Source organism: Salmo salar, chromosome 09, assembly GCF_965601325.2.
Source record: "Salmo salar chromosome 09, fSalSal1, whole genome shotgun sequence".
NCBI lineage: Eukaryota > Metazoa > Chordata > Actinopteri > Salmoniformes > Salmonidae > Salmo > Salmo salar.
Window position 1 is genome coordinate 24,598,001 of NC_138299.1, and position 25,846 is coordinate 24,623,846.

At 42.1% G+C, this 25,846-nt stretch overlaps 1 protein-coding gene across 1 annotated transcript; it reads left to right on the forward strand.

The window, feature by feature from the left end:
• Positions 1 to 1,861: 1,861 nt before the first annotated feature.
• On the forward strand, positions 1,862 to 21,619 carry LOC106610991 (receptor expression-enhancing protein 1). The gene is made up of 8 exons (XM_014210769.3): positions 1,862 to 1,981; positions 3,587 to 3,659; positions 4,163 to 4,239; positions 4,840 to 4,960; positions 6,732 to 6,845; positions 6,956 to 7,127; positions 14,237 to 14,493; positions 15,117 to 21,619. Exons 1-8 carry the CDS (start codon positions 1,950 to 1,952, stop codon positions 15,189 to 15,191), a joined length of 921 nt encoding a protein of 306 aa, XP_014066244.2. The 5' UTR covers positions 1,862 to 1,949; the 3' UTR covers positions 15,192 to 21,619.
• The last annotated feature ends 4,227 nt before the right edge of the window (positions 21,620 to 25,846 follow it).

The following is a 25,846-nucleotide window of genomic DNA, read 5'->3' on the forward strand; positions in this document are numbered from 1 at the left end:
GTAACCAAACCCTATCTCTGTCCTCTGATTGTTGATATGTAGGTTACCAGTCAAAAAAAGGACTGTAGCTGTCAATTATGTTTTAGGAAAAACTCCCAAGATTACAAGCATCAACTAATGGCAGATGATTATAATAAGTGTTTTATTGTTTCTGAAACTGAGCAGTTACAGGTGTTTGTCATACACTTACAACATGTTTAATCCAGACTACCTGGCCTGCTCACCTGGTTGTTTTTAGTTCCAGTTTCTCTGCAATAGGCTTATTAACCGAGGTGATATTGGTGATTTAATTATTACAACATAACAATCTTCATACTTAATCACCATTTAAAACATTCATTATACACTGACCAAAAATATAAATGCAACATGTAACTACTTCAAATATTTTACTGAGTTACAGTTCATATAAGGAAATCAGTAAATTTAAAAATTCATTAGGCCCTAATCTATGGATTTCACATGACTAGGAATACAGATGCATCTGTTGGTCACAGATACCTTAAAAAAAAGGTACCACCATTTGCCTCATGCAGCACGACATCTCCTTCGCATAGAGTTGATCAGGCTGTGGAATGTTGTCCCACTCCTCTTCAATGGCTGTGCGAAGTTGCTGTATATTGGCGGGAACTGGAACACGCTGTCGTACACAATGATCCAGAGCATCCCAAACATGCTCATTGGGTGGCATGTCTGGTGAGTATGCAGGCCATTGAAGAACTGGGATATTTTCAGCTTCCAGGAATTGTGTACAGATCCTTGCATTATGCTGAAACAGGTGATGGCAGCGGATGAATGGCACGACAATGGGCCTCAGGATCTCGTCACGGAATCTCTGCATTTAAATTGCCATCGACAATTCAGTTGTGTTCGTTGTTCGTAGCTTATGCCTGCCAATACCATAACTCCACCGCCACCACGGGGCACTCTGTTCACAACATTGACATCAGCAAACCGCTCGCCCACACCACGCCATACACGCTGTCTGCCATCTCTCCGGTACAGTTGAAACTGGGATTCACCCATGAAGAGCACACTTCTCCAGCGTATTAGTGGCCATCGAAGGTGAGTATTTTCCCACTGAAGTCGGTTATGACACCAAACTGTAGTCAGGTCGAGACCCTGGTGAGGACAATGAGCACGCAGATGAGCTTCCCTGAGTCGGTTTTTGACAGTTTGTGCAGACATTTTTCGGTTGTGCAAACCCACAGTTTAAGCAGCTGTCCAGGTGGCTGGTCTAAAATGATCCAGCAGGTGAAAAAGACTGATGTGGAGGTCCTGGGCTGGCGTGGTTACACATGGTCTGCGGTTGTGAGGCTGTCTGGACATACTGCCAAATTCTCTAAAACGATGTTCAAGAAATTAACATTAAATTCTCTGGCAACAGCTCTGGTGGACATTCCTGTAGTGAGCATGACAATTGCAGGCTCCTTCAAAACTTGAGACATCTGTGGCATGGGGTTGTGTGTGCATTTTAGTGGCCTTTTATTTTCCCAGCACAAGGTACACCTGTGTAATGATCATGCCGTTTAATCAGCTTCTTGATATGCCACACCTGTCAGGTGGATGGATTATATTGGCAAAGGAGAAATGCTCACTAACAGGGATGTAAACTAATTGGTGGCACAACATTTTAGAGAAATAAGCTTTTTGTGTGCATATGGAACAGTTCTGGGATCTTTTATTTCAGCTCATGAAACCAACACTTTACATGTTGCGTTTATATTTTTGTTCAGTATACATATAAATAATATTAGGTAGGTAGGCCAATGACATGATCATTTCAGTAGTCACAGCTGTTCACTCTGAATAACGTTCATGTCTGGGTGCGGCACATCGTTTGACGCCTTGGTTGGCGCTCGCTGACGTTGCTGTCAAATGGCAACTGCCAACGCTCAAGAAGGAAACTCCTCCCTGTTGACAGCACGTTCTGTCGCCGCCTCAGCACAATGGTCTCTTGGATAATCTCTAGACTTGTGGTGTAAGTTATTTTTTTTTATCACATTCTCTCTCATTTCTAAAATAGCCCACCTCGAGATAATGCCGTTTACGATAAATCTTTTTTCTTTTCTTTCAGTGACAAGGTGCATGTCAGCAGTGGCCGCTTTATAGCCTATTTAGGACACCTCTTATTTCTATGCAGAGACGGTGTCTCGGGGGTTTGAGACGAGACAGACAGAATATTGTGCTCTGTTTATGACTGAAATGTTATTCCTTACTGAAAGAATGGTTTCATTGTCATATATCACATTCAATGGGTCGACGATATGTGCTCTATTATGTATTCACATGCGTTTTATTTCCAGTCCAGACAAAGAATGACGATTGGCCAAATTAAATATGTATATTTTTATTGATATATGTCTGCTCATTCAGAGATATGTAAATAATAAAACAAAAATTATTTTGCCATTGATATGTCACACAGTAGGCTTAAATGCAAAGTTGACTGAATAAAATGCCCAAAACACAGTGCGGTGGGGTGAGCGGAGCTATTTTATGATTCTTGATATTCTTTATTTGGAAAACAAAGGGATGGGTCAACCTTTTCAGGTTACAATGCAAGTGTTGCATATAATTATAGACTTTATTGCAACATGTTCTGGTAATTATAGTCATCCGAATATTTAAGCATATTCGACTATGGAAGCAAAATTCTAGGCTCCACTGCCCATTCCTATTGTTGTAATATGGAGAAATTATTAAACGTCTTCACAACATATGGGCTTGGAGTAGGCCTAAAACAAATATCAAAATAGCACGTCAATTAAATTTAGATTATAATATCATATTACATTGCAGTTTAAAGACGTGAGGGTCCGCAAGTTTCTTCTGGCTGTCTTGGCATTCAAAGCCTATAGCCTATCCAACCACATATTCGATTTGTTGTTCTGAGGTCTTGAGGAGAAACGCTGAATACATTTTTGTTTTGATTGACCTTATGTATTTGGAATTGTTTTCCACAGGATAACCCGGTGTATGCATATGTAGGTCACAGGTCAGTAATTTTAGCAGGTCACACCCCCAGCTGTTGCTGAATTGTTGCTTCAAGGGGTCCTGTTTGAGAGTTATACAGTCGCACATGGGTAGGCCAAGAGTCCTCGTGTCCCTGTTTAATCTGTCAGATTTCAGATGAGCTCTGATATCAGTTTAGTTATTTGTTTTTGATTGTTGTTGAAAATATTAGTATCTTCATATCAGTAACATTCAACAATATGGGCGGAATTGGAGTTTCGCGGAGGCCTCATTGATGTCAAAGGGTCATGGCGCAAAGGAAATGCGCAAATAGTTACTCCCAGTTGTTTTTTTTTTTTTTTTTATATATATATATAAACATGAATTACACTACATGAAATCTAAAACAGTTTTAACAAAGTAAATTAATAATATACCCAGAACTGGGGTGTCAGTTAAAAAACAGAGATGTTTGTTTTTTGATGAGGTGACTATTCAGTTTATAACTGCTGTCAGCTGCTGCACTGTTTCCACTTTACTGCGCTTTATTTGCTTTTATCCCCATAATGTGTGTGGCTGTGCTGGACTAACATTTATTGCATAGGCTTATGACATGTTTGATGTTTTCCAGGCTTATATTTGGCACATTATATCCTGCATACTACTCATACAAAGCTGTCAAGTCAAAGGATGTGAAGGAATATGTGAGTATGAGCAGCAGTCTGAAAAAAGTGAAAACCAAACGGTAACGTGCCATATTGAGTCAGTCTGTGTAGATTACACATTATGGGCCAGTTTCACAGACCCAGACAACTATTGGACTAAATTACTTAAAGATGCACTATGCAGAAATCGCTCCACCATTTCATGGTTGATAAAATTCTAATCGTTTGTGACAAAACAAGCAAGTATAGTGTAGAGAATCATTGTATTTTCTAAATCGCAGTGAAATATATTTTCCATAACAGAAAATATTGTATTTTCAGGTGTTTGAAGCAGGTGTTGCAAAACCCGAAAGTAAAAGATTCAAAAACAAAATTTAAATACAGGATAAAAACTTGCTTTCAATGAGAGTGACAGATCTACAACTCACATTTCTGTACCCCCAAAAATGACATATTTCAGTTTTAAAACAGGATTTATTAGAATTTAGATTAATATTTCTGAACTATTATGTGCGAGACTGAGAGTTATTCTACTTTTAAAGGTAAAATGGATGATGTACTGGATAATATTTGCCCTATTCACCACCATGGAAACCATCACAGATATATTTATCTGTTGGTAAGTAAATGGTGTATTATAAAATATGTTTTCTTTATGTTATTTAACTTGTTTTAATATATAGTTATGAAGTCCTAAATATTGTTCTGAAATAGTACACATTCACATAGCATCGGCCTACAGCAGGATAGTATCATGGCTCAGGCTAAGACCCAGATACAAACACAGGAGGTGGATAGTACGAGTCTCAGAGTATATTATAGTACAAGGGGCAGGCAAAAGGTAAGTCAAGGCAGGCAAAGAGCCATAATCCAAATCAGAGTCAGGCAGGTACAGGACGGCAGGCAGGATCAGGGCAGGCAGAAAGGTCAGAACTGGGAAGACTAGGAAAAACAAAAACTAGAGCACAGAAAACACGGGAACATGCTGGTAGAACTTGACGAACTGGCAACAGACAAACAGAAAACACAGGTATAAATACACAGGGGATAATAGGGAAGATGGGAGAACCCTGGTGGGGGGTGGAGACAAGGACAAAGAGAGTTGAAAGACATCAGGGTGTGACAGATAGTCATAAGACTGATGATGCTATTGTAATTGAAAGTGTAGATTTTATGAATGCTCTAAATGATCGCTGTATTATTCTTCCCTTCACTGTAGGGTTCCTTTCTATTATGAGCTGAAGATTGCCTTTGTGGTATGGTTACTGTCTCCCTACACAAAGGGGTCCAGCGTTCTATACAGGAAGTTTGTTCATCCAACACTTTCTTCAAAAGAAAAGGTGAGGCCTGTGCATTAGTCCAGTTTTCATTGTCCTCTTGAAATGTACTATAAGCTTTCTTCAATGTTAAAAATGGTTTATATGCTCGGCTAAACATTTTATTAAAGTACCAGTCAAAAGTTTGGACACCTACTCATTCCAGGGTTTCTTTATTTTCGACATTGTAGAATAATAGTGAAGACATAAAATCAATGAAATAAAACACATGGAATCATGTAGTAACCAAAAAAGTGTTAAACTCCATCAGTCTCCTTCTTGGTCAAATAGCCCTTACACAGCCTGGAGGTGTTTGGCCATTGTCCTGTTGAAAAACAAATGATAGTCCCACTAAGCCCAAACCAGATGGGATGGCGTATCGCTGCAGAATGCTGTGGTAGCCATGCTGGTTAAGTGTGCCTTGAGTTCTAAATAAATCACTGACAGTGTCACCAGCAAAGCACCATCACACCTCCTCCTCCATGCTTCCCGGTGGGAACCACACATGCAGAGATCAACCGTTCACCTACTTTGCGTCTCACAAAGACACAGCGGTTGGAACCAAATATCTAAAATTTGGACTCATCAGACCAAAGGACAGATTTCCACTGGTCTAACGTCGATTGCTCATGTTTCTTGGCCCAAGAAAGTCTCTTCTTATTGGTGTCCTTTAGTAGTGGTTTCTTTGCAGCTATTTGACCATGAAGGCCTGATTCACGCAGTCTCTGAACAGTTGATGTTGAGATGCGTCTGTTACTTGAACTCTGTGAAGCATTTATTTGGGATGCAATCTGAGGTGCAGTTAACTCTAATGAACTTATCCTCTGCAGCAGAGGTAACTCTGGTTCTTCCTTTCATATGGCGGTCCTCATGAGAGCCAGTTTCATCATAGGACTTGATGGTTTTTGTGACTGCACTTGAAGAAACTTTAAAAGTTCTTGACATTTTCCGCATTGACTGACCTTCATGTCTTAAAGTACCTCATGAAGCTGGTTGAGATGATGCCAAGAGTCTGCTAAGCTGTCCTCAAGGCAAAGGGTGGCTACTTTGAAGAATCTCAAATATAAAATATATTTTGATTTGTTTAATATTTTTGGTTACCACATCATTCCAATGTGTGTTATTTCATAGTTTTGATGTCTTCTATTATTCTACAATGTAGTGTTAGGTTCTTATTTTTCAGAGTAAATAACTCACGGACACTAGAGAATCTTTTTAACCAAGTTTAATTATTCCCAAAGATTCTGTACAGCTGAAAATCAGACAGCTAAACATTTCAGACATCACAGTTTATATGCATCCTACTTAAGACACTCCCCTTTCTCTCCAATCCTTACATTTTATGGCTCTACAGGAAGCTAATAAAGAGGGTAACAGGATTCCAAACATTTATTACTCTCTTAAGAGAATCTCTCCTCACCTCCTGACCTCAACCCCTCTTTCATCTAATACACAGATGTCCATCTGTCTCCCCTGTATCGACACATCGCTCTCCTCTCCTCCATCAAACACATTCCAAAGCCTTCTTCTTTCCTCTGAGAACCATTAACTTCTAACATAACCCAGTCTCTTTCATTTCCTATCATTCATTTAATATCTCAATGTTCAAAGTTTAGCACATTCCAACAGTAGAAAATAGTAAAAAATAAAGATAAACCCTTGAATGAGTAGGTGTGTCCAAACGTTGACTGGTACTGTACATGCAGTACATCAAACCTAATGAATGTGTTTTTCACATGACCTGCCAAGAAAAAGACAGTTACTGTAATATGTGTGTGTATTTCTGTCTGTCCAGGACATTGATGACTATCTCTGCCAAGCAAAGGACAAAAGCTATGATACTCTGGTGACTTTTGGGAGGAAAGGTTTGAATGTGGCAGCCACAGCTGCAGTACTGGCTGCGACAAAGGTAATGCTGACTCTTTGAATTTCTGATTTGTCCTGGGTGCGGTGAAGTGATGTTTTTCTCTATTCATATAGATTATTCCTAGTGTTCATGTATTTTGTCTCCCACACCAGAGCCAAGGAGTACTGTCAGATAGACTGCGAAGTTTCAGCATGCAGGACTTGTCCGCCTACCAGTCCGACCCAACTGAGATGGACCCTGGATCTGTCCACACCCAGTCTGCAGCTGGACAACAAAGGGCCAGGACGATGATGCGCAGCAAATCAGAGATTGGCTACACCAAGGGTGAGATTATACGGCCACATACACTTACATAACTAACCAAGATACAGACAAATCGATTGGCCACAACAAGGGCAGGGAAGGGAGTGTCATAACTTTTTCTATAAGACATTTGTATGACCTCTTAGATAACTACCAAGTAATAGCTAAGTAGCAATATGTTAACACTGAAAACGGCACATTGGATTGGCAACTTTTGTACACTAGCATGTGCACTAGAACGGCTAATAGACCAAATATGGTATATTTGGCAAATAATGGTTGACCACAGCACCGGTGAAAACAGTGAGCACAGTTTAAAGGTGTTACACGTGATTTTTGTAGAATTTTTGCATTGTAATTTCAGAAATTGCCCATAATATATCTGCAGTAATAGTGACATGATAGTGTTTGTTAGTATTACTTACTCACCAGGGTTGTGATTGGCTGTGATATTCACCTATTGATTTCTCCCACCGGAGCGGCATCTGTTGTCAAAATGGGAAAGCTGTTCTGACTTTGGCTGTGTTATCAAGTGGAAATCACTCTGCCATTTCCTGGTTGCAAAAATTCTACACTGTTCACTTAATTTCAGTTTGAGAGAACAAGCACTGAATATTGTAGGGATTCATTGTACCATCTAAATCACTGTGGAATATATTTTTACAGCTGTTTGAAGCTAGTGGACCAAAACCGAAAGTAAGGCTCATGTGCGAGACTCCGCCATGTTACGTAGAAATGGAATGCAGAGGATGGGGAGATATTTTTTGAATGACTCGAACTTGAGCCTTTTACTATCAGTTTTGGTCTACCAGCTTCAACCAACTGTAGTCTCGAAACGGCAATATTCTCTGCTTTTCTGAAACATGGCTCTCGGACAAGATACCCCCCAAGGCTATCCAACTCAATTGACTCTCCATTCACGTGCGGACAGGACAGTGAAGTCAGGGAAATTGAGAAGCGGAGGGGTTTGCCTCTTCATCAACAACTGGTGTGCTGACTCGAGCGCGGTGGAAGTGTCGACCAATTGTTCACGCGTTTTGGAATAGCTGATGGTTAAATTCCGACCTTTTTACCTTCCGAGGGACTTTTCAGCTGTTATCGTGACAGTTGTATACTTTCCACCTCAGGACAAGACTAATAACAAGCTGGCACTTAATGAACTGTACAAGGCTATAAACAAGCAGGAAAACGTACATCCGGAGGCAGCTTTTCTGGTTGCCGGTGATTTTAACTCTGCGTCATTAAGACACAAGATGCCCAACTTCCATCAACATGTCTCCTTTGCCACTAGGGGCGATAAAGTCCTAGACCAGTTATTCTACCCACAAGCAAGCATTCAAAGCCCTCCCTCGTCTGCTATTCGGCAAATCAGATCATGACTCCGTACTCCTGCTTCCTGTTTACAAGCAGAAGCTCAAACTGGAAGTACCCGTGACATGCTCCATTGAGAAATGGTCACCAAAATCAGAGATTATGCTACAGGACTGCTTTGCTAGCACTGATTGGAATATGTTTTGCGACTCCGCCAATAACATTGACAAGCTAACCACCTTCATCACCGGCTTCATTAGGAATGCATCTGCGATGTTGTCCCCACAGTTAAGGTTCGCTGCTTCCCATATCAAAAGGCCTGGATTAACACTGAAGTTTGTGCTAAACTAAACGACAGGGCTACCACACATAGGGCTATTGCAGACAACCCGGAGACTATGGCTGAGGACCGGAACAAGTACAAGCAGTCCCGCTATGACCTCCGCAGAGTCATCAAATTAGAAAAAGGTCAATATAGGAATAAGGTGGAATCATATTACATAGGCTGCCTGCCACATGTGGCAGGGGCTACAGTCCATGATCAAAATCAAATCAAATCAAATGTATTTTTATATAGCCCTTCGTACATCAGCTGATATCTCAAAGTGCTGTACAGAAACCCAGCCTAAAACCCCAAACAGCAAGCAAAGCATGTGAAAGAAGCACAGTGGCTAGGAAAAACTCCCTAGGAAAAACTCGCTAGAAAGGCCAAAAACCTAGGAAGAAACCTAGAGAGGAACCAGGCTATGAGGGGTGGCCAGTCCTCTTCTGGCTGTGCAGGGTGGATATTATAACAGAACATGGTCAAGATGTTAAAATGTTCATAAATGACCAGCATGGTCAAATAATAATAATCATAGTAGTTGTCGAGGGTGCAACAAGCACGTCCGGTGAACAGGTCAGGGTTCCATAGCCGCAGGCAGAACAGTTGAAACTGGAGCAGCAGCACGGCCAGGTGGACTGGGGACAGCAAGAAGTCATCATACCAGGTAGTCCTGAGGCATGGTCCTAGGGCTCAGGTCCTCCGAGAGAAAGAGAGAATTAGAGAGAGCATATTTAAATTCACACAGGACACCGGATAAGACAAGAGAAATACTCCAGATGTAACAGACTGACCCTAGCCCCCCGACACATAAACTACTGCAGCATAAATACTGGAGGCTGAGACAGGAGGGATCAGAAGACACTGTGGCCCCATCCAATGATACCCCCGGACAGGGCCAAACAGGCAGGATATAACCCCACCCACTTTGCCAAAGCACAGCCCCCACACCACTAGAGGGATGTCTCCAACCACCAACTTACCGTCCTAAGACAAGGCCGAGTATAGCCCACAACGATCTCCGCCATGGCACAACCCAAGGGGGGGGCGCCAACCCAGACAGGAAGACCACGTCAGTGACTCAACCCACTCAAGTGACGCACCCCTCCCATGGACGGCATGGAAGAACACCAGTAAGCCAGTGACTCAGCCCCTGTAAAAGGGTTAGAGGCAGAGAATCCCAGTGGAAAGAGGGGAACCGGCAAGGCAGAGACAGCAAGGGCGGTTCGTTGCTCCAGCCTTTCCGTTCACCTTCACACTCCTGGGCCAGACTATACTTAATCATAGGACCTACTGAAGAGATAAGTCTTCAGTAAAAACTTAAAGGTTGAGACTGAGTCTGCGTCTCTCACATTGGTAGGCAGACCATTCCATAAAAATGGAGCTCTATAGGAGAAAGCCCTACCTCCAGCCGTTTGCTTAGAAATTCTAGGGACAATTAGGAGGCCTGCGTCTTGTGACCGTAGCGTACGTGTAGGTATGTATGGCAGGACCAAATCGGAAAGATAGGTAGGAGCAAGCCCATGTAATGCTTTGTAGGTTAGCAGTAAAACCTTGAAATCAGCCCTTGCCTTAACAGGAAGCCAGTGTAGGGAGGCTAGCACTGGAGTAATATGATCAAATTTTTTGGTTCTAGTCAGGATTCTAGCAGCCGTATTTAGCACTAACTGAAGTTTATTTAGTGCTTTATCCGGGTAGCCGGAAAGTAGAGCATTGCAGTAGTCCAGACTAGAAGTAACAAAAGCATGGATTAATTTTTCTGCGTCATTTTTGGACAGAAAGTTTCTGATTTTTGCAATGTTACGTAGATGGAAAAAAGCTGTCCTTGAAACAGTCTTGATATGTTCTTCAAAAGAGAGATCAGGGTCCAGAGTAACGCCGAGGTCCTTCACAGTTTTATTTGAGACGACTGTACAACCATCCAGATTAATTGTCAGATTCAACAGAAGATCTCTTTGTTTCTTGGGACCTAGAACAAGCATCTCTGTTTTGTCCGAGTTTAAAAGTAGAAAGTTTGCAGCCATCCACTTCTTTATGTCTGAAACACAGGCTTCTAGCGAGGGCAGTTTTGGGGCTTCACCATGTTTCATTGAAATGTACAGCTGTGTGTCGTCCGCATAGCAGTGAAATTTAACATTGTTTTCGAATGACATCCCCAAGAGGTAAAATATATAGTGAAAACAATAGTGGTCCTAAAACGGAACCTTGAGGAACACCGAAATGTACAATTGATTTGTCAGAGGACAAACCATTCACAGAGACAAACTGATATCTTTCCGACAGATAAGATCTAAACCAGGCCAGAACTTGTCCATGTAGACCAATTTGGGTTTCCAATCTCTCCAAAAGAATGTGGTGATCGATGGTATCAAAAGTGGCACTAAGATCTAGGAGCACGAGGACAGATGCAGAGCCTCGGTCTGACGTCATTAAAAGGTCATTTACCACCTTCACAAGTGCAGTCTCAGTGCTATGATGGGGTCTAAAACCAGACTGAAGCGTTTCGTATACATTGTTTGTCTTCAGGAAGGCAGTGAGTTGCTGACCACCATCCTTCCTGTTCCCAAAAACTCTAACGCTTAATGCAACAATGACTATCACCCTGTAACACTCACATCTGTAATCATGAAGTACTTTGAGAGGCTGGTTATGGCACACATCAAATCCATCATCCCAGACACCCTAGACACACTGCAATTTGCATACCGCCCAAACAAATCCATAGATGATGCAAACACAACAGTGATAGACCTGATCACTGGTGGCGACAGAGCTCTAGAGTTCCTCTGTGGAGATGGGAGAACCTTCCAGAAGGACAACCATCTCTGCAGCACTCCACCAATCAGGCCTTTGTGGTACAGTGGCCAGATGGAAGCCACTCCTCAGTATAAAGCACATGACTGCCTGTTTGGAGTTTGCCAAAAGGAACCTAAAGACTCTCAGACCTTGAGAAACAAGATTCTCTTGTCTGATGAAATCAAGATTGAACTCTTTGGCCTGAATGCCAAGCGTCACATCTGGAGGAAACCTGGCACCATCCCTACGGTGAGGCATGTTGGTGGAAGCATCGTGCTGTGGAGATGTTTTTCAGTGGTAGGGACTGGGAGACTAGTCAGGATCGAGGGAATGATGAACAGAGCAAAGTACAGAGAGATCCTTGATGCAAACCTGCTCAGGACCTCAGACTGGGGCGAAGGTTCACCTCTCAACAGGACAACAGCCCTAAGCACACAGCAAAGATAACGCAGGAGTGGCTTCAGGACAAGTCTCTAAATGTCCTTGAGCGGTCCAGCCAGAGCCAGTACTTGAACCTGATTAAACATCTCTGGAGAGACCTGTAAATAGTTGTGCAGCAACACTCATCTAACCTGACAGAGCTTGAGAGGATCTGCAGAGAAGAATGGGAGAAACTCCCCAAATACAGGTGTGCCAAGCTTGTAGCGTCATACCCAAGAAGACTTGATCCTGTAATCGCTGCCAAAGGTGCTTCAACAAAGTACTGAGTAAAGGGTCTGAATACTTATGTAAATGTGACATCAGTTTTTTTTATTTTTAATACATTCGCAAACATTTCTAAAAACCTATTTTTGCTTTGTCATTATGTGGTATTGTGTGTAGATTTATGAGGGAAAAAACTATTTAATCAATTTTAGAATAAGGCTGTAACGTAACAAAATGTGGAAAAAGTCAAGGGGTCTGAATACTTTCCGAAGGCACTGTAAAATGGTCCACATACACACAGCACCTCTTCCCCCTCAGGAGGTTGAAAAGGTTTGGCATGGGCGTCCTCTAATCTTAAAAAAGAGAGCATTTTGAATGGCTAGATCACTGCTTGGTATGGCAATAGCACCGCCCTCGATCGCATGGCTCTACAGAGGGTGGTGTGGACAGCCTAGTATATCACTGGGACCGAGCTCCCTGCCATCCAGGCCCTCTATATCTGGCCGTGTGAAAGGAAGACCCGGAAAATTGTTAGACTCCAACCACCCAAGCCATAGACTGTTCTCTCTGCTTCCGCACAGCAAGCCGGTACCGGTGCATTAAGTCTGACAACAACAGGCTCCTGAACAGCTGAGTTGACCCTATTTTATTTCAAAATATCTCTATGCACACTCACAGGGCCCTACACACTCAAACACTCTGACACTCCAACACACACACTCACTTCATAATTTGTTCACACACACATAATATGCACATTTATACTGACTCAATACACACACCCACTCACATACAATTGTCTCATACGCTGCTTCTACTCTATTTATCATATATCCTGATGCCTAGTCACCTTAACCCTATACACGTCTACCTCTATCACTTCAGTATTCCTGCATATTGTAAATATGGAACTGACTAACCCTGTATATAATATGCTTACTTTCTCATGTTTTTCTTTTTCTTTTTGTTCTACCTTATGTTATTTTTAGTATTACATTGTTATTGCTTACTGCATTGTTGGGGTTTAGAGCTTGCAAGAAAGGCATTTCACTGTACTTGTGCATGTGACATAAAAACTTAAACTATCATATGGCCTCCTTCCTCTTTAAGCCTGCAGATAATAGTTCTGTAAACTGTCTTTCCTGAGTCTCCCGAACCCCACATCTCCCTTCCTGTTTGTGACGCTCTCTGCCTGCAGGTCAGTTTCCACAGGGCTGCCAGGCAGGCAGGCTCTTGACCCATCTAGGAATGCTTCACTTTGAGCTTTTATCCTTGAATGACCACAGCCTGCTCTCTGGTGGCCAGACTCATTCAGTGTTTCATGTGTCATTATATAGTATGTGTTGTACGGTCCAAAGTTTCTTTGAGATTCACTTTCTTTGGATTGATTAGTCTATTTTCCTAGAGGTTATTGAGTGTCACAAAGGTGAAAAGGAGTGCTTTTGCACCATGGCTCTGTTAACATACATTTTTTTGAAGCAATAATATTGTGGATAACTGTAAGTGGCTGTACTGTGTGGACAATTAACACATTTAGATTTATTTTGTCAACTTATCACACACTTATTTTACAATAATTACAATGTGATTATTTGATTTCAGAACAACATGATATTACCTGATAAGTCCTCAAGCATCCTTTATGCTGAAAGAGCAGGATAATGAAAGGCTATGTTTGCCTTTTGCTTTCTGCTTGCATGGCAAATTGAATGATAAGATAGAAATCCAGTGTACTGAACATAATTCTGAAGAGACTAAATTAAGGGCCCTGAAGAGGAGTCCTCGTCCTAATGGCGTAGGTATGCTTGTTTGTCCTGTGAGAGAGGGTATCCCCCTGCCTCTGCCTGCACACATGATCAGATGATGTCTGCTCCTGTCGTCTGTGTAGAGAAAAACAACCCTACTCTGCCCCTTAGTAAACTGAACTCATAACAACCTCACTGTAATGAAATGAGCTACATCACTTCAATAATTATAGTACATTTCACTGCTGCCTTCAGCATACATTCTGATGTGTCTGTAATTTGTTTTACCATGGTCCCTTCTCATGGTGCAGGGCAAGATTTTGACATGACTGAATATGAGGTGTTGAGCTTCGATCAGTGTGACACCAAGGAGCCACTGTCCCATCCTATTACGCCCCCCGAACCCATGACTGAACCCACACCCCCTCTGACCATCCAGCCCTCTCTACCCTCTCCACCTCCATCCCCTGCACCCCCAGCAACAGAGCAGACTGAGGACAAGAGGAGAGGGGGAGAAACATCCACAAGCTCCCCACAGCTCAGGTTGATTAAGAGGAAGGGGCCTGAGGTACTCTTTTAAACTGACTGGCCTACTGGTGTGTGGTTCTAACTGCTGCTGGTCTGTGGTGACTAACACACTGGGTCACTAATTGTTACTTGGCTACTTCTAACTGGGTCCTTGTTGCGTGGAACGTTATCATTGCAAAAATTAGGACGGCAGATCTTTAATTTTTTTGGGGTGTAATTTGTTGTACTGTTATGATACAAATTTGTTTCTAATATGTATTTTTAGTTTTATTGCATTGACAAATGTGTGTAAATTGGTGTTCTTTTGCAGTAATGTTTCACTGCTGATATGACTTTGCTGTGAATTGCAATGGTTATGGAAGTATTGATTTGATTGCATTTATTGATTTCCCAAACTAGAAAACAAGCTGGAACAGGCATCTGAAAACAACATTCCAGGATTGCTTTCTTTTAATATGTCAAATCATATTTTCATAATGTAATGAGTGTTTATCTTGTCCGAGGAATTGAATGTAGAGATATACTTAGTGTATTTTTGTGCCCACATTGGACAGGCTAGACAAACATTGTCAGACCACAAACAATGTTGCATTTACTGCTTTCAGAACAGTTATGGTCAATCAGTGCCCCATTTCTCTTATTTCTCTCTCTCTCTCTTTCTAGCCTCCTCCTAGACTCTTAAGGCCTCTCACAAGATTCAGGAGTGCCCAGCTGTCTTCAAACAGAGAAGCCATGTGATATTCTGTGAATGCTGCCTAGACTGCTTTAGCTGTCAGGGGAAGAGGGTAAATAAGGAAATGTGGCCTAAAGCTAAATGTATAAAGCAGCCTTGTTTTAGAATAAGGAAACCAAAGTGACTTGTGAAAGTCTACACACCCCTTGCACAGTATTCACATTTTGCTGCCTTAACATTTTATCAAAAAATTCTGGGGCTCTACAAAACGTACTAAACATTTTCAAAGTGAAAGTAAGTTATTATTACAATTGTTTTTAAAATTAGATAATCTACAGTAACAAAACATAAATACAACAACAAGTTACATTGGTACTATCCTATGCAACAGCTGTTGGATAATAATAAAATAATAAAAAATACTATATAACTACATAACATCCCTACCCAGTTTAGGATGGGCCATAACCTACCCCTACCCAGTTTAGGATGGGCCATAACCTCCCCTACCCAGTTTAGGATGGGCCATAACACTCCCTACCCAGTTTAGGATGGGCCATAACAGCCCCTACCCAGTTTAGGATGGGCCATAACCTCCCCTACCCAGTTTAGGATGGGCCATAACCCCCCCTACCCAGTTTAGGATGGGCCATAACACCCCTACCCAGTTTAGGATGGGCCATAACACCCCTACCCAGTTTAGGATGGGCCATAACCCCCCTACCCAGTTTAGGATGGGCCATAACCCCCCTACCCAGTTTAGGATGGGCTATAACCCCCCCTACCCAGTTTAGGATGGGCCATAACCCCCCCTACCCAGTTTAGGATGGGCCATAACATCCCCTACCCAGTTTAGGATGGGCCATAACAACCCCTACCCAGTTTAGGATGGGCCATAACCCCCCCTACCCAGTTTAGGATGGGCCATAACACCCCCTACCCAGTTTAGGATGGGCCATAACACCCCCTACCCAGTTTAGGATGGGCCATAACACCCCCTACCCAGTTTAGGATGGGCCATAACACCCCCTACCCAGTTTAGGATGGGCCATAACATCCCCTACCCAGTTTAGGATGGGCTATAACATCCCCTACCCAGTTTAGGATGGGCCATAACATCCCCTACCCAGTTTAGGATGGGCTATAACATCCCCTACCCAGTTTAGGATGGGCCATAACATCCCCTACCCAGTTTAGGATGGGCCATAACATCCCCTACCCAGTTTAGGATGGGCCATAACATCCCCTACCCAGTTTAGGATGGGCCATAACAAACCCTACCCAGTTTAGGATGGGCCATAACATCCCCTACCCAGTTTAGGATGGGCCATAACAACCCCTACCCAGTTTAGGATGGGCCATAACAACCCCTACCCAGTTTAGGATGGGCCATAACAACCCCTACCCAGTTTAGGATGGGCCATAACATGCCCTACCCAGTTTAGGATGGGCCATAACATCCCCTACCCAGTTTAGGATGGGCCATAACATCCCCTACCCAGTTTAGGATGGGCCATAACATCCCCTACCCAGTTTAGGATGGGCCATAACATCCCCTACCCAGTTTAGGATGGGCCATAACTTCCCCTACCCAGTTTAGGATGGGCCATAACATCCCCTACCCAGTTTAGGATGGGCTATAACATCCCCTACCCAGTTTAGGATGGGCCATAACATCCCCTACCCAGTGAGCATGCGATGGCGGGGTATCTGACTTCCACTTAAAAATAATAAGTGGGCGGGCCAGAAGGAACGAGAAGGCTATGGCCTCTGCTTGGGTGTTACAGAAAATAAGCCCTTCGGGGGCTACCCCGAAAATAGCAACAGAGGGATCTGGGGCAATTTCCTTATTGCATATATATGAGAAAGTCTCAAAGATGGAGGACCAAAATGGAACTAGTGTCGGGCATGACCAGTACATGTGATACAGAGTGGCGGGTGGCTGATGACATCTAGAGCAGGTTGGGTCTATATCTGGATACAATCTGGAAAGTCTAATCCTGCAAAAGTGTAGGCGATTAAATACTTGAAACTGTAGTAACCCAGGATTGCAGAATGCAGGTGATATCGGAGAACTCGCTTCCAAACTCTTCCTCCCATGAATGCTTTACATGGTCAAGAGTGGGGCATGCAATATTCGGAATAATGTCATACAGCATAGAAATGTGTCCCTTTACTTAGGGATCCAGGATCAAACATAATCAAGCCAGCTGGTGGGTGGGAGGGACGGGAAAATCTTTTTTGTAAAGTTGCGAATCTGCAGGTACCTGAAGAAATGTGTCTGGGGTATACTGTGCTCTCTAACTAGATGTTCAAAGGGGATAAATACACAGTCATGGAAAATGTCTGTTACACTCTTCAATCCTTTCTGAAAGCATAGCTGGAAGGCTGTGTCTATGAAGTAGGTTGTGAAGAGTGTGTTAGAAAGCTTGTCTACATCCAAAGTGGATCCTAAACTGAGACCATATACTTAGAAAAAAGGGTTCCAAAATGGTTATTCGGTTGTCCCCATAGGATAACCCTTTTTGGTTCCAGGTAGAACCATTTTGGGTTCCATGTAGAACCCTCTGTGTAAAGGGTTAACTGAAGAACCCTTTTAGGTTCTAGATAGCAGCTTTTTTCCCTAAGAGCGTATCCAGATGTAACTTTTCATAAGTGTTGTTTGAGTGGTATTATTTGCTCAATGATAGGGTGGCACAGACTAAGGAGACCGGGGATGATGTTTGACATGAGTGCTTTTCCATAAAGGACCACACCATTCCTTCCCCATCTAAAAATGCAGAGACCCAAAAGGTTATCTTGTGAATATTGGGAGCCCAGTAGTAATGGAGGAAATTGGGTAGGGCAAGACCCCCCTCTCCTTTCTGTCTTTCCAAAAATGAAAGTAGATATGTCTATCCAGTTCTTTAAAAAACGATTTTGCTATAAAGATAGGAATATTTTCAAACATTTACAGGAATCGTGGCATGATGACCGAGTTGACTCTGACAGCGAGTGATATGGGGAGTGTCGACCAGCGATAGCGGTCCTGCTTAGCCTTCTCCAAGGCTGGCTTGAAATTTTAAATTCAACAGGTCTTTGAATATAGAAATGTTTCCTAATTAATAAAAAATAAAAACCTGAGTTAATACTTGGAAGTACCACAGGCAGCTATTACAGCTGAATGATTTTGAAAACAATTCTACCAACTTTGCACAACTCTTAGGGCAACATATGTCCATTGTTTATCAGAATTGCTCAAGCTCAGTAAATTTGGTTAGGAATCATTGATGGACAGAAACATTCAAACGTCTCTGATTTTCAAGAAAATGTATCTTCTGAGACTAGACCACTCAGGAACAGTCTCTTGGAACACCATTCTGGTGTGTCTTTGCCATAAACATTTGTGGTATTGTGGTGGAAGCATGATGTTATGGGTATGCTCGTCACCGGCAGGGACTGGAGTTTGTCAGGATCAAAATAACTATGAAAGGAGCAAAGCCCAGGTAAAAGGTTAGAGGAAAACCTGCCTCAGTCTTCTGAAAACCTAACTCTTGACTGGAGTTGTATTTTTCCATGGGACAATTACACACATTGTAATAACAAAGACACACAAGAATGGCTTTCCAAGAGGTGTTGAGTGTCATGAATAGTCCAATCTCCATCCTGACTTAAATATTCAGAGACAATATTGCTGTCCATCAATGATTCCCAAACAAATTTACTAAGCTTGAACAATTTTTACAAAAATAATGGATATATGTTGCCCTAAGAGTTGTGCATAGTTTGTCAAATCTTATAAAAAATTATTTAGAGCTGTAATTGCTGCCAAAGTTGCTTACAGAAAGTATTAACTCTGGGGAGTGAAGATATACGCAATCAGTACATCCTCATACTGTACTTCTGAGTAATTTAGAAATGTTTCTATAATTTTTCCTTCACTTGGAAAATGTGGAATACGTTGTGTAGATAGGAAAACAATCACATTTAATCCCTTTTAGATTACATTTTAAGGCAGCAAAATGTGATGACTGTGCAAGGGGTGTGTAGACTTTCACTAGCGACTGTAGGACCTCTGGCACATACTGTAGTGTAAAGGAGACAGAGGGTGTGTGCCATCGAGGTAGCACACACACACGAGTGGATTCCAAAGTGTACAGACATTTGGATTGATTTGTCGGTCATTGAATACTTTTTTGTATGTATGTACTGTGTGTGTGTGTGTGTGTGATAGTTTTATTTAATATTATGTTTAGAGACAAATGCATGTATGTGTCTCTGGTCATTTGTCAGGTGATGTGTCATAAAAACAGAATGTATAGTCACTAAATCTTTTTGTGGCTACTTGGTCACTGTATGAGATGGAATCAGTCACCAGGAGAGTAGCAGGGTGAAATACTCTGTAATGAAAGATTGGTTTGTAGGTAGATCTTTGAGCTGGCAAATACAATCTGTACTGACAATTTAACAGGACACAGAATATTTTAAATAATTGTCCAGTCAGGTTAGTATATCTCCTCAAATGTGGTATTTATTTATGAGAGAGAATAGCAATTGTAGGACTTAATAAAAAATGCTGATTATTATTAATCTACTGGAAATGGAACTAAAAGAGTCAAAGTATGAGTAAGTTGTTCTAAGTTTCACTCTTTACGTTTGCTTATAAAGCCTTAAACCATAAAAACAAAACATAGTAGGTCTGGTACTACAGAAACAGTAATATCAGTACTCTGACAAATCATGAGCAATTCTATGTGGCCATAACGATTACTAATGTCATTGACTATGGGCCCTATGCACTGTGTTTAGAGTTAGTGCAACAACTGTTCTAGTACCATGAAATGGCAACAAAAAAAGACACGTAAGAATGAGTTTTTCCTTTTTTGGTTCACCGATCACCATGTTATAGATCATTACCAAAATTATTATTACATGGGATTAGTTACTACTCAAATAAATTAATTGCTCTAAGGAGCAGAAATCTTGACAATCGACTTTTCAATCTCGTTATGAATTATCTGGCATTGAAGTGTGTCATTCAATTGTTTTGTAAATGTTTGTATTACTCATGTCTTATAGGCATCGCCATAAATGTTTGTATTTTCAGGTTTAGCACACAAAACATACTTTTGACGTGTATAGCTATTGTATAACAAAAGATAGCCAGTGGCGAGGGCTATATAAGTGGCCCTTCTCAGAGTCTAAAAACACTGTGCAATACTCTGCTTTCACTGAGCAATTGTCAACTCATGGTTCTTAAGTCTACTTTTCTCAATGTAGCCACAATTGTTGACCTGTCTTTTCCCAGCCAATGTGCCTGTTGCCTATTTCTGAGAGGGCATAGCAATTCCTATAGGCAGGTTCCTAACCTTCTGTAAAGTGTTTTTGGTGAAGTGTTTTTGCCAAACGTAGTGAGTGACATACCGTTTGTCTAAAATGAATGTTTCTGCACTGTAGGTATGTGAATTAACTTGGCTATTACATAATGCTTCACTAAATATTATGCTTGGTGTTTGGGTAGCATACATTTTTGTTCACTGTTTTCAATACAGTAGCTTAAATTAGAAATGTAAGCTTCTCCTCAGGTACGTGTTCAGTTTACACATCAAATTCAAACACTTTCTGGTAGAAACATTTTGGTATAAACTTGTTTGCACATGGAATATCAGTAAGAGGTTCCTTCTAATTGGGATTTTGTTTTGAAGATATAAGTTATTTATGGACAGAGATTTGACCTGTGGTAGAATTTTAAATCCTTGTTGCGACATTTGTGTAGTTTGTTGGAATGTGATCTCCTTTTCAAATACTAACATAAAAATAAAATAAAGTGAGTCATTGCAGCTGGTAAAGGAAAGTCATCATTGCATGATGTTTGTTATTTAGTAAATATGAAAATGATTTACTACTGAGCATTGTTTGGATTAATGTGTAGTTATTTGCTTCATCGAATGCTTTGCTGATAACATTGATTCTGAAGTGTCTGAATGTTCTTTTCATTATTATTTTGAAACGCTTTGTGGCAAGGTCAGGAAAGCTCTTCTCGTGGACAAATACATGTTTCTACAACAGAGTCAAATAAATTGTTTGAGGAACATGTCTTATCTCTATGGATTAAAAAGCCCACATTCCTCTCTTCTCTCTGATGGCCTTGGGGTAACAGGTAACTTCTGGCAGGCCATAATCACACAATGCTCAAACCTTATTGTGAATTTCAGAAAAAAAGATGTAAAAGACAGGAATGATGGTCTAAAATTACTGTATATGAAAATTGCTTTCTCTGTATCACAGTAGGTTGGTGGCACCTTAATTGGGGAGTACAGGCTCGTGGTAATGTCTGGAGCAGAATAGGTAGAATGCATCAAATACGTCAAACACATGGTTTGATGCCATTCCATTCGATCTGTTCCAGCCATTATTATGAGCCGTCGTCCCCTCAGCAGCCTCCACTGCTCTGTATCAGTATTTCTGTTGGTGAACTGATAACAGTCAATAAATGAGACAATGTGCTGCTGTGGCTTATGTATTTTTTTGTATTATATTTTAATAGGTAACACATTTTAAGAAGCATTTTATTTACACAATTGATTCAACGCCTGCGACAAGACAATATTTCCAGCTATACCATCACAACCTAAATCCCTCTATGTGGGTGTGGTGGGGAGGCTGTGTGGTGTTATGATTCTGGAGGGAGACAGGCCGTGTGGTGTTATGATTCCGGAGACAGAAGGCCGTGTGGTGTTATGATTCCGGAGACAGAAGGCCTGTGTGGTGTTATGATTCTGGAGACAGAAGGCCGTGTGGTGTTATGATTCCGGAGACAGAAGGCCTGTGTGGTGTTATGATTCCGGAGACAGAAGGCCTGTGTGGTGTTATGATTCCGGAGACAGAAGGCCTGTGTGGTGTTATGATTCTGGAGGGAGACAGGCTGTGTGGTGTTATGATTCCGGAGACAGAAGGCCTGTGTGGTGTTATGATTCCGGAGACAGAAGGCCGTGTGGTGTTATGATTCTGGACAGTCAGAGAGATAGCAACAATGACAAGGAGCTGCCATGTGGCGAATAATAGGTGGCTGGTTTCATTTTGTTGTATCATGTTATTGATAAAGTGTATTCTTTAGGTGTTTTGACTCATGTCACGTCTATGGCTAAAATTCGCTAGCTAACCAACAACTACAGTGCCTTGCAAAAGTATTCATCCCCCTTGGCATTTTTCCTATTTTGTTGCATTACAACCTGTAATTTTAAATAGATTTTTATTTGGATTTCATGAAATGGACATACAGTCGTGGCCAAAAGTTGAGAATGACACAAATATTAATTTTCACGAAGTCTGCTGCCTCAGTTTGTATGATGGCAATTTGCATATACTCCAGAATGTTATGAAGAGTGATCAGATGAATTGCAAGTAATTGCAAAGTCCATCTTTGCCATGCAAATGAACCGAATCCCCCAAAAACATTTCCACTGCATTTCAGCCCTACCACAAAAGGACCAGCTGACATGTCAGTGATTCTCTCATTAACACAGGTGAGTATTGACGAGGACAAGGCTGGAGATCACTCTGTCATGCTGATTGAGTTCGAATAACAGACTGGAAGCTTCAAAAGGAGGGTGGTGCTTGGAATCATTGTTCTTCCTCTGTCAACCATGGTTACCTGCAAGGAAACACGTGCCGTCATCATTGCTTTGCACAAAAGGGCTTCACAGGCAAGGATATTGCTGCCAGTAAGATTGCACCTAAATCAACCATTTATCGGATCATCAAGAACTTCAAGGAGAGCGGTTCAATTGTTGTGATGAAGGCTTCAGGGCGCCCAAGAAAGTCCAGCAAGCGCCAGGACCGTCTCCTAAAGTTGATTCAGCTGCGGGATCGGGGCACCACCAGTACAGAGCTTGCTCAGGAATGGCAGCAGACAGGTGTGAGTGCATCTGCACGCACGTGAAGTGAAGACTTTTGGAGGATGGTCTGGTGTCAAGAAGCGCAGCAAAGAAGCCACTTCTCTCCAGGGAAAACATCAGGGACAGACTGATATTCTGCAAAAGGTACAGGGATTGGACTGCTGAGGACTGGGGTAAAGTCATTTTCTCTGATGAATCCCCTTTCCGATTGTTTGGGGCATCCGGAAAAAAGCTTGTCCGGAGAAGACAAGGTGAGCGCTACCATCAGTCCTGCGTCATGCCAACAGTAAAGCATCCTGAGACCATTCATGTGTGGGGTTGCTTCTCAGCCAAGGGAGTGGGCTCACTCACAATTTTGCCTAAGAACACAGCCATGAATAAAGAATGGTACCAACACATCCTCCGAGAGCAACTTCTCCCAACCATCCAGGAACAGTTTGGTGTCGAACAATGCCTTTTCCAGCATGATGGAGCACCTTGCCTTAAGGCAAAAGTGATAACTAAGTGGCTCAGGGAACAAAACATGGATATTTTGGGTCCATGGCCAGGAAACTCCCCAGACCTTAATCCCATTGCGAACTTGTGGTCAATCCTCAAGAGGTGGGTGGACAAACTCCAAGCATTGATTATGCAAGAATGGGCTGCCATCAGTCAGGATGTGGCCCAGAAGTTAATTGACAGCATGCCAGGGCGTATTGCAGAGGTCTTGAAAAAGAAGGATCAACACTGCAAATATTGACTCTTTGCATCAACTTCATGTAATTGTCAATAAAAGCCTTTGACACTTATGAAATTCTTGTAATTATACTTCAGTATTCCATAGTAACATCTGACAAATATATCTGAAGACACCGAGGCAGCAGACTGTGAAAATTAATGTGTGTCATTCTGAAAACTTTTGGCCACGACAGTACACAAAATAGTCCAAATTGGTGTAGTGAAACTTTTTTCGCTAAATTATGAAACAAATTAAAAAAAGGTGCTGCGTGCATATGTATTCACCCCATTTGCTATGAAGCCCCTAAATAAGATCTGGTACAACCAATTACCTTCAGAAGTCATATAATTAGTTTTAAAAGTCCACCTGTGTGCCATCTAAGTGTCACATGACCTGTGTGTGTGTGTGTGTGTGCGTGTTATATACACACACACACACACACACACACACACACACACACACACACACACACACACACACACACACACACACACACACACACACACACACACACCTGTTCTGAAAGGCCTCAGAGTCTGCAACACCACTAAGCAAGCGGTACCACCAAGCAAGCGGCACTATGAAGACCAAGGAGCTCTCCAAACAGGTCAGGGACAAAGTTGTGGAGAAGTACAGATCAGGGTTGGGTTATAAAAGAATATCAGAAACTTTGAACATCCCACGGAGCACCATTAAATTCATTATTAAAAATGGAAAGAATATGGCACCACAACAAACCTCCCAAGAGAGGGCCGCCCATTCAAACGCACGGACCAGGCAAGGAGGGCATTAATCAGAGAGGCAACAAAGGGGCCAAAGATAACCTGAAGGAGCTGCAAAGCTCCATTAGCAGAGATTGGAGTATCTGTCCATAGGACCACTTTGAGCAATACACTCTACAGAGCTGGGCTTTATGGAAGAGTGGCCAGAAAAAAGGCATTGCTTAAAGAAAAAAATAAGCAAACATGTTTGGTGTTTGCCAAAAGGCATGTGGGAGACTCCCCAAACATATGGAAGAAGGTACTCTGGTCAAATGAGACTAAAATTAAGCTTTTTGGCCATCAAGGAAAACACTATGTCTGGCGCAAACCCAACACCTCTCATCACCCCGAGAACACCATCTCCAAAGTGAAGTATGGTGGTGGCAGCATCATGCTCTGGGGATGTTTTTACATCGGCAGGGACTGGGAAACTGGTCAGAATTGAAGGAATGATGGATGGTGCTAAATACAGGGAAATTCTTGAGGGAAACCTGTTTCAGTCTTCCAGAGATTTGAGACTGGGGCGGAGGTTCACTTCCAGCAGGACAATGACCCTAAGCATACTGCTAAAGCAACACTTGAGTGGTTTAAGGGGAAACATTTAAATGTCTTGGAATGGCCTAGTCAAAGCCCAGACCTCAATCCAATTGAGAATCTGTGGTATGACTTAAAGATTGCTGTACACCAGCGGAACCCATCCAACTTCAAGGAGCTGCAGCAGTTTTGCCTTGAAGAATGGGCAAAACTCCCAGTAGCTAGATGTGTCAAGCTTATAGAGACATACCCCAAGAGACTTGCAGCTGTAATTGCAGCAAAAGGTGGCTCTACAACGTATTGACTTCGGGGGTGAATAGTTATGCACGCTCAAGTTCAGTTTGTCTTATTTCTTGTTTTTCACCAAAAAAAATATATTTTGCATCTTCAAAGTGGTAGGCATGTTGTGTAAATCAAATGATACAAACCCCCCCCCCAAAATCTATCCGGTTGTGGCCAAATGGTGCCGGGGAGGGGCCCGGGGCCGTTGGTGAGCAGGCACGCCAGGGGGGGCGCCCACGGGGACCAGACGGTAGGGAGCACACACGAAGTCGCCGGAGAGCGCGCGCGAGTGAGGACTACTTTCGCCAGTCACTGTACCGGTGTATTTGAGAGAAGTGCACATTTATTTTCAAGAAAAATTTGAGAGGAAATATAGTTTACATGTTGTCAACAATCCTTTAGTTCAAAGCCAACCCCGTCTGTTTTGCCCCAAGAGTTGCGCACACATCAGTTTTGTTCCTGAAGAACCCACTGAGCTGTTAGACTTTTAGGTTGACACATTCATGGTATTTCTTGTAGGGATCATTGACAAACAAGTTCCTCCTCTT